This window comes from Hakea prostrata, chromosome 7 (genome assembly GCF_041222555.1).
Source record: "Hakea prostrata isolate BN-2017 chromosome 7, UWA_Hpros_2, whole genome shotgun sequence".
Taxonomy (NCBI): domain Eukaryota; kingdom Viridiplantae; phylum Streptophyta; class Magnoliopsida; order Proteales; family Proteaceae; genus Hakea; species Hakea prostrata.
In genome coordinates, this window is record NC_142606.1 from 21,138,583 (window position 1) to 21,148,421 (window position 9,839).

General features: G+C 36.6%; 2 protein-coding genes across 2 annotated transcripts; both read left to right on the forward strand.

The window, feature by feature from the left end:
- The first annotated feature begins 140 nt into the window (after positions 1-140).
- Positions 141-3,872, forward strand: LOC149010480 (auxin response factor 11-like). The gene is made up of 14 exons (XM_089162438.1): positions 141-216; positions 492-604; positions 755-862; positions 1,114-1,170; positions 1,260-1,421; positions 1,566-1,650; positions 1,922-2,012; positions 2,135-2,290; positions 2,397-2,522; positions 2,617-2,692; positions 2,795-2,933; positions 3,037-3,419; positions 3,501-3,691; positions 3,794-3,872. The coding sequence occupies exons 1-14, from the start codon at positions 141-143 to the stop codon at positions 3,870-3,872; spliced, it is 1,842 nt and encodes a 613-aa protein (XP_089018564.1).
- A 3,774-nt stretch (positions 3,873-7,646) lies between these two features.
- LOC149010481 (epoxide hydrolase 3-like) lies at positions 7,647-8,910 on the forward strand. Its single transcript, XM_089162439.1, has 4 exons — positions 7,647-7,931; positions 8,037-8,201; positions 8,310-8,545; positions 8,652-8,910. Exons 1-4 carry the CDS (start codon positions 7,647-7,649, stop codon positions 8,908-8,910), a joined length of 945 nt encoding a protein of 314 aa, XP_089018565.1.
- Positions 8,911-9,839: the final 929 nt, after the last annotated feature.

The window sequence follows — 9,839 nt, forward strand, 5'->3', positions numbered from 1 at the left end:
TCGGGTATAAAAGGGGGACTTGGGGGCGAGGGTAGAGGTATAGATGACACTGGAAGTCCCATACTGAGTGCTCTGTGAGATACCTGAATATAATAAGCGAAGCCTCTCTCTCTCTCTGTGTTGGTAAACTCTTAGGTTCAATGGCAACAGAAAACAACTCAGGTTCTGCTATTATTAGGCAGGAGGTCCACTCCAGAATGATTGGTGATAACCAAGGTGACTTCAATGTTTTTTTTTTCTTATTAGGATCTTGTAATTTTTTTTCAACATGATGTCATTTAACATTGCTGTCTATTGTGTTATGTCTCTTTAATTGTTCAACAGGATCTTCAATGATACTCTCTTTTTTTGGTTGGTTATTTTTGGGTTCAATGACTGAGCACTTCTGTGTTGTTTTTGAACTTTGAGAAATGGCTTTATCTTTTTCTATTTCAATTATTTTTTTGGTTTTAGATTTGCACTTATGCAATAATTTCATATTTTCACCTCAGCTGAAGCAGGAAACTTTCAAGATGCGTTGTGGGACAAATGTGCTGGCCTCAGCATGTCGATACCACGCATTGGGGATAAGATCTTTTACTTTCCCCAAGGGCATATCGAACAGGTTCACCCTACAATTTTTTTTTTTTTAAATATTTGATCAATATGATTTCTTAAATAGTTAATTTGGTTGTGTTCCATGTAGAAGATTTCTGATTTAATTTACTTTCTACCTATAATTTGTTACTAAGTAATGAAATTGGATTTCATTTAGGTTACTGCATTCACACTTGATGAATCTTTTCCTGACCCTGATCATGCATTTTCGGTGTTTAACGTACCGCCAATGATCTTGTGCGAAGTTGCTAGCATACGTCGAGAGGTATCATTCTATGTGGTTTCATCAAGTTCCCAAATATTGTTTAGAAAGCTCGAAAGTGAGACGTGACAAAATGTGTTCTGACAAAATGTGTTCTGAATTTTCAACACTGGGTTTAAACCCTATGTGTGCATGCTCTTGCATGAGTTTTTGAAATTTAAATTGGTTTTTCTTAATGTATTAGGATCAAGTTTTTGTGCGAATGTTCTGTCAAATCCAAATTGATGTTACTCTAAATTTATCTGATTTTGCAGGTTGGAGCAGATATTGATGAACTATATGCAGATATTACACTAGTTCCCCAAAGGGAGGTATTGCCTTTGGCTTTGCTGAAATTGGTTTAGTGTAAGTTTATCTTATTTGTAATGTTATTATCCCATGTTATTCATATACATTGTAGATCCATCAAAAAAAGGCACTTAGTCTGGAAGTTGTGGCTGGTCCTCAACCTCAAAATACTAGAGAATACTCCTTTTGCAAAAAATTAACAGCATCGGATACAAACGTTCATGGTGGATTAACCATTCCAAAGAAATTTGCTGAGAAATGCCTTCCACCTCTGGTCAGTACTTCAATATCTCTATAATTTCATTAGGAACAACATTCGTTCTCTCTGGAGTCCTTTGTTCTTGAGTGTTTTCTTTTAATAGTTTTTGATAATGGTGGTAAAGTAAGTAATAACTTATTATGTTGTTTCTTGTCATAGGATATGTCTCTAAGTAAGCCGTCACAGGATCTTGTGGCACAAGATTTACACGGGTTAGTGTGGCACTTCACCCATGTTTTTCATGGTACGTATTGCATTAAAATTCCTACCTTTTGTTATTTTCCAATCAGGTCTTCCTGTTACTAGAATCAAGCATTGATATTTGGTACTATGTTGCAGCTAAGGTTAAACTCAATTTGTTTGGTTTCTCAATTATAATTTATGGTTTATTAGGCAAATAGTTTCTTAGTCTAAGCATAGATTGTTCCATGTTTCTTCTTTCAAACCCTAGCTTTTATTAACTTCTATCTCTTCACTCCATAGTCTCTAAAATACATGCTTTTTGTTCATTGTAGGAACTCCAAAGCGCCACATGTTTACCGCTGGTTGGAGTACATTTGTCAGCGCCAAAAGGCTTGAAATAGGGGATTCTTTTATTTTTATTAGGTTCTCTATCAATATGCATGATTACTTCAATGTTCACATGGCATTTTCTTGGGTTTTAGTACTTTTTTTTTACATATCTTGTTAGTCCATGGTTGGATTCATGTGAAAAGCTTTGTTTGCAGAAGAGAAACTGGAGAAGTTGGTGTAGGGGTTCGCAGAGGTGAGCCCACTGTGCTTACACCCCTCATGTCTCGACATAGCATGCAACTAGGTGTACTTGGCACTGCTTTTCATACCATGTCCACCGATGCCAATATCACCATCTATTACCGACCTAGGTAAGTAAAAAATATTCCAAGCTTGGAGATTGATTTTCCGGTTAAGCTGTTTTATGTGGAAGCTCAAATTGTCTGACCACTATACTTGTATCCATGTTTTCAATAGAACAATTCATTCAGAATATATAATACCTCATGATTGTTGCATGACATCAATCGAAGCCCCCTATAGGGATGGCATGAGGTTCAGAATGAGAGGTGAAGCTGAAGAAGAAGACAAACCTGAGAAAAGGTGAAGAAAACCACTTAATTGTAGATCTTTTAGATGCTTATTTCATCTTAAATTCTTTTAATGGATACTCTTATTTTCTCTATTGGCAAACCAGATTTGCTGGTAGGATTGTTGGTATAGAAGATGTAGATCCTATTAGATGGCCTGGTTCAACGTGGCGATGCCTTAAGGTTGTTGTCTCTTCCTCTTACACATACTCCGTGACTAGATTTTTATGGATCAAGTGCTAAGAAGTAACTCCTTGATCTTTTTCCTTTTTGGTCTTTATGTAGGTTGAGTGGGAAGATCAGGCTACTGCAGCAGTGTGTCCAAATAGAATTTCTCCATGGAACATTGAACCTGTTGCAGTGATTCCAACTGTACCTCGATCAAAGAGGGCGCATGCGAGTTCTTCAGCTTCTACTGGTGACGGTTAGTAAACTTTAAGCAGAAAAAACCAATAGCTTTCTTTTGAAAATGATCAACACTCAAGTGATAACTACAACGTCCTCACTCTATCCTTTTTGCAATGCAGCATCTTTTCAACGTAGAATCTGTCCACGTTTGGGGTTCATTGATCGTCCATTGCTAGGGATCTCAAGAGCAACAGATAGTAATTTTGGAATAGGCAGGATTCCTAATTCACATCTCAGTTCTCGAAGTTCTGAATTTCATGGATTGAGATCTCATGTACAAAGTCCAGTTACCACACCAGTGACTCTACCGATAGGCAATGGTACTGGGACTTGTAGGATTTTTGGTGTCGACTTGGTCAGGAGCCCAATTATTGCATCTCCATCAAGAAGAAAATCTGACGAGCAGTTGCGTCACCATGTGCCCCTTCAAGTAGTTTCTTCAAGAATTCGACAAAGCTTGCAGCCATCTAGTTCCAACGATGGCAACAAAACACTTACAAAGGTAATTAATGCCCTAATGCCATTTGGGTTCACATACTTGTTAGCACTGCAAATTAAACTTTATAATTGTTTTCCTATTCAGGTCCAAAAATATGGTTGCACACTTGTTAGATCAGTAGACCTTCATAGATTCAACGGGTTTGATGGGTTTATTCGTGAGCTTGATCATATGTTCGAATTTGAAGGAAAATTAATGGAACCTGGAAGCAAATGGTGCTTACTTTTTAAGGACAATGAAGGAGACGTAATGATGCTTCGTGACCATCCTTGGAGGTTAAGTATAAGAAACCCAAATAAACTATATTCTAGTCTTGGCATCATATAAAATAAATTGATGGCTGTTTAATGTTTTAATTCCATCTTTGGTGAATGCAGACAAATTTGTAGTGAAGTTCAAAAGATTTTACTATATCCCAAGGAAGAATTACACAAGCTCAATCCAAGCTTCCTATAAATGTGGCTCCATGATTTGAATTTCCAAGGTCGTTGATCCTAGACCCCTGGATGTACTATCTTTGTAAGTTGATAGAGTTTCATTGTAGTCAAAGGTAATTTTGTTGTGGATCACATTTTGTACATTCTCTAATTTTTTTTTTTTTAATACAAATGACAAAAGGAAGGAGTCTCAGGATCCATTGGATCAAAATGCTCCGAATCCCTGACATAGAAAAGAGGTGGAAGAGGGGGAATCAGATCCGAACCTGGTTGTGTTGCTGTTTGGGTCTTCTTTGGAAGACCGCAACAAACTGGTGAAAGGAAGTTTGAGTCATTGGTAGCTTGGTCATCCAAGAAAAATTCAAAAAGCAAAGCAAGGGGTTATTACGTAGGGGATCTCTTTGCGAAAAGGAATTAAACAAGTATCATCAACTCTGTTGGAAGAGGTGCACTTGGTGGATTCGCTGATGTTGTGTAAAGAAAATCAAAGAGCTTGAGGTCATCCCACCCGGAATGATAGGTTGTTGCAATAAATCTTTTCTTGATGAAGATTTGGTGAATATAAAATTTTTTAGGAAATAGTACAATCGGGTGTCTTTGGGGCAACTATTGTTATAGAGTTTGAATTGACTTTGTTCCTAATTTGAAGTGAAGGGGTCTTCTAGCCCCAATGAGTATATACATGTAACATTTTTAACTTTAATATAAATGACCCTTTTAGTTTAGGGTATGGTTAGGGTACAATTGTATTTTTTTTTTAATTAAGGGCATAATGATCATTTTGCCTCAGTCGTTAGCACCCAATGAACAGTATTAATTTTGTCTTATGTGCAATTTTTGGACAGCTAAGGGAATCACAAATTTCATGGCAAAGTTGGGGTATGCATGTAAAAACTCTTGATTCAATTCTAAAACTAACTCGAGCGTTGGATTAATTTTGATTTACACCATCACCTGTGAAACTAAACTAAAATTATACTAAATGCCTAAAAGTGAACCGATTTAAAATAATAATAGATATCACCCTTTTTTTTTCTTTTCAATGTCATTTTCTATTCAAGTTGGTCACTCTTCTTTTTTTTTTCTTTTTTTTTTTTATTTAATTTAATTATATATCCTTTGGGTAATAGGAGCTTCTATATATTTACAGGTAAAGGAAATTTACTTGCAACATTAACTAAGACTTTTCCATGAGCATAGTTTTTTTTTTTTTTTTTCTGTAGATTTTCATGAGCATGGAATAGTAAGCTATTCCTTGTCAACTGTACAAAGCAATTGTTGGTAACCGATCATATTCATGATATTGGTTCCTAAGATACTACAAATAAATGACTTGTTTTCTTACAGAACTAAAAGCTTCCAGTAGGGTCAGGTATGCAATCCTCCCCTTGATTCTCAATTGGCTTCCTGACACACCACCAGATCTCTGTCTTTACCCTACTGGTCTCCAACCCTTAAAACTTGCAGATTTCATACTTTTTTTTTTTTTTTTTTTTTTTTTTTTTGGTGGTGGTTTTTTTTTTTAAAAATTTTTTGGGGGGGTAAGCCCCTTTTATATATAAAAGGGAGAAAAAAATGCGGGCAAATGGCCCCCTTGTTTGGGATATGTATATAAGCAGCAATATATTTAAAGGTTATACACTTGGTCCTTTTGTTTTTTTGTTCAACACACATGAACCGTCAGATAATGATATGATTAAGTTCCATCCAAAACAGCATTGTAGTACTTCTTTATTAGTTTTCATAAAGAAACATAATATGGAAAAGTACAAAGAGAGAAGTGACAAACATTAATACACATAAAAGAAAATTCAAGGAGGTCATAGATTTGAACCTTCATCTACCACACTTTTCCTCCTTGGGCGGCCTATGTAAGGGCGTCCAAACCTAACCCGGACCAAACCGGCCAGTTATAGCCCAACTAGCCTGAACAAAAGCTTAATGGACTATGTTTGGGCTAAACAACCTCAACCCCACTGGTTCAGGTGGCCGGGCCACAACTGGTGGTGTGGCCCGCTAGCCCCAACCATTTGGCTTGAAACCAGCCCCAACCATTTGGCCCGAAACCAGCCTATTAAACCCATTATAAATAAATTAATTTAATTTAATTTAAATGTAAAAGATAAGAAAACCCCAAGTATACATTTATTTTTCTTAATTGTTTTGCTTTGGAATATGCAAACAACAAGTCTGTCAAAGCTTTTGCCGTTTGCAAGATGGTCTTAGTAAATATTTAGCAAGTGTATTATAATTTGAAAATCTTTTAATGCTTTATTTTGATCCGTTTTACATGTGTCAAGAAAGGGATGGAAGATAAGCAAAGACAACCCACTAAAATTCATCAAGATGCCAACTTTCTTTTGTATGTTAGTTCTATAATTTTACTTCGTAAAAAAAAAGATTTTGGTTTTGAACACCCAACACAAGAGACTTAGAGAGAACTTAATACTTATATATATTTGCAAGCTCTTGATAAATTCCACATATCAACAAGGTACTCAAAACATACTGGCCCCAAGAACGTTAGAAATCCAATTCTAAACCGTTAGCCCAAACCATTAGTTAGCCCAAATCCAAACCGCATCAGCTCGAAACAGTTATTTTCTTAATTGGTCGCGTTTGGACTAAGTGTTTTTCAGCCCCAAGCCGACCCAAGCCGAACCGTTGACACGCCTAGGCCTATGGGCTCCCAATCGCTTTAATTGGCTTAAGATATATTAAAAAAAATACAAGGAGGGAGATCAATCGGGCTATAACAAGCAGGTTGGATTTTTTTTTTAGAGAATATCTCCTAATGAGTGCCCGATGAGGGACGAGAGTTTGCCACGTCAGTGTACACTGTCAAGTATGATCAAATTGAGACCTAAGGGCCTGTTTGGTTACATGAATCCAGAGATTTGAAATCTCTGGATTCACAAATGGAAGATTTATACCCATTTGGTTGTGTGAATCTTTGAATTCATGAAATCTAGAAATTCACCTTTTTACACTAAAAATGTGAATCTGTAAATTTATGGATATAAGGTGAGATCTAAAGATTTCATCTCTACTATAAAAGTGTTAACATTTGAACCATGACTTCATAAATGTTTTTTAAGGATGAATCTATAGATTTCATTCTAACGATTCAGGCTAATCAAACAGTTAATTTTATGAACCATGACTTCATAGATTTGAAATTTATAGATTTGAAATCTTTAGGTTTTTTAAATCTTCAGACTCAAGCAGGCCCTAAGGGTTCTTGAAATCGGATCCCATATTGAGTACAATAAGTTAATAATTCAAAACTTATGAGGCTGGTTTGTTTTGGATTCAACGATCCGGTCCAAGAGAAACTATGTATCGAAGCTACCCAAAAAAAAAAAAAAAAGTAGAGAACAGATTGCAAGTTTCTTTTTTCCATAACGTTTCTTATTCCTCTTCCTTGCCATCAAATGGAGCCAAGCAGTGAAGACCAATCCGTAAAGACAAATTCTTTTTCTGGGATCCAAAATTCACTCTCTTCTAGCGTGTACATGAATCCATAATGAATTATTGCCTGCATTTGCAGAGCTTCCATGGATGAAGAGACATGGAAGCCCACATCATTTGCTGCACATCCGATACTGGTACCAAATCAATAGTGTGGAAAAGAAAAGAGAGGCAAATACAGATATTGTAGGAATATGAACTAGCACATAGCCAACTCACGGAGTTACCATAAATAATTTCCCTTATTTAAATCGTAGCCTTCTCTCCCCTTCTCTCTCACCTCTTCTCTCTCTATCTCTCTCTGTGCTTTCAGTTTTATCGGATGGATCAAATTCAGCATAAGAACGTTAACTCAGGAGAACTAAAGCTTCACGTCGCTGAGATAGGAACAGGTCCTTCAGTGGTGGTGTTCGTGCATGGATTTCCAGAAATATGGTATTCATGGCGCCACCAGATGATCGCAGTAGCAAAAGCTGGATTCCGTGCCATAGCACCTGATCTGAGAGGTTATGGATTGTCCGAACATCCAACTGAACTGGAAAAAGCATCCTTCACTGACTTCGTCACTGACCTACTGGCGATTCTTGATTTCTTTGAAATTCCCAAGGTCTATTCCTTTGATCTGCAGTTTGTAGCTTAATTTTTGTCTTGATTACCATTATTTATTCAGTCATTTCTGTTTTTCTGTTCTATGCATTTCATGGTCAACCAGGCTTTCTTTGTTGGGAAAGACTTTGGAGCTTGGCCAGTCTATTTGTTTTCTCTGCTCCATCCACAAAGGGTTTCAGGAATCGTAAAATTGGGCGTGCCCTTCATCCTGCCTAGACCCGCTTCATTTGATAGTTTACCAGAGGGTTTCTACATTAACAGATGGAAGGTATATATATATAGTATTGCAGTGATCTATCAATCTCCTAGTTTGTTAATTTCAACCCTAGCTTTCTCCTGAATTTTATGTTTTTCTTATTTTTCTTATTGATTCCAGGAACCTGGACGAGCTGAGGCAGATTTTGGTCGTTTTGATGTTAAAACAGTAATTCGGAACATATATATTCTCTTTTCAAGAAGCGAAATTCCAATTGCCGAGACAGGTCAAGAGATCATGGACATGGTGGATTCATCTACTCCTCTACCTGCTTGGTTCACAGAAGATGATCTCCAGGCCTACACAACATTGTATGAAAAATCTGGATTCGTTGCTCCTTTACAAGTTCCATACAGGTTACCCCCTAAAATCTCTGATAGCCTTAATTTTGAATCCAGAATGAGCAGAAATCAATCTCTATCATGGTTGTGCTAACATATATTGGTGTTTCTCATCATGTAGGTCACGTCATAAAGGGGCCCCAACTATAACTAATCCAAAAATTGAAGTTCCAGTGCTGATCATCATGGGAGGGAAGGATTACTCTCTCAAATTTCCAGGGATCAGTGACTACATATCAAGTGGAAAGGTGAATGAGTATGTCCCTGATTTGGAGATCACCGTCTTACCTGAAGGAACCCACTTTGTTCAGGAACAATTCCCAGATCAGGTGAATCAGTTGATCACCACATTTCTCACCAGTCATCACACCCGTGCCTAGCTAGCTAAGATATTACAATAAATTACATGTTTTGATGCATCTGGGGTTGCCCGGACTTGGAATGGGCTGAAATTCATCACACTGATCCGAAACAAGCCGGTGAGGATTCAATATGCTTTGCAGTGATGAACGTCATTTTTCGCGTTTCGGGATCATTTTGAGCGCATTTTTGGGTATTTTACTTGTTTCAAGTGGCATTTTCATAATTTTCTGTTTTTTTTGTTTTAGGGTTTCTTGGCACTATAAAACCCTGTTTTGTGCGTCTTATGGAGAGCAGATGAATATTGTTGTTTCTGAATAGACATTTGAGAGACAGAATTTTTCATTTTTCTATCCAATCCTCTGTTTGGCCTTGTTCTTTGTCATTTCAACATCATGTTTTCATAGGAATTAGAAGGTTCCTAGTAGACTGTATTTGATGTTGAGCTTGATGTAGTAGTACTCTTGTAATGATGGATGAGAAGAACAATTGATGACGAATTTATATTTCAGAACCATGGATTCTGAGTGTTGGTGTGTAATGTGTAAACCATGTACTTTAACCCCAAAAAAAATAGTTTAAACCATGTTAAATTTATGTTTATTTTTGTTTGATATCTCTGATTTGTTTGCATTGGCAAAAGTGTATGTTTTACCTCTGACCCTTCAAACAGTGAGTAAAGGCCATCTCCATTTCTAAGATGAGCTTCTAAGCGATACCAAGTAAAAAGCAAGCTTCATCAATGTTAAGTTGGGTAACTAGGGATGGTGCTAAAACCTTCTCTATTTATTTTTGTGTGTGAATGAATTAATTTCATTTGTAAAAATACGTGTATTGGATTTTTATGGATGTGAATGAATGGACTTAAATCTCTTTTGATCGTTTTCTTGGAGAAAAAATTATAAATACATAAACATATGCTATACATATGAAAACCAACATGATGAGT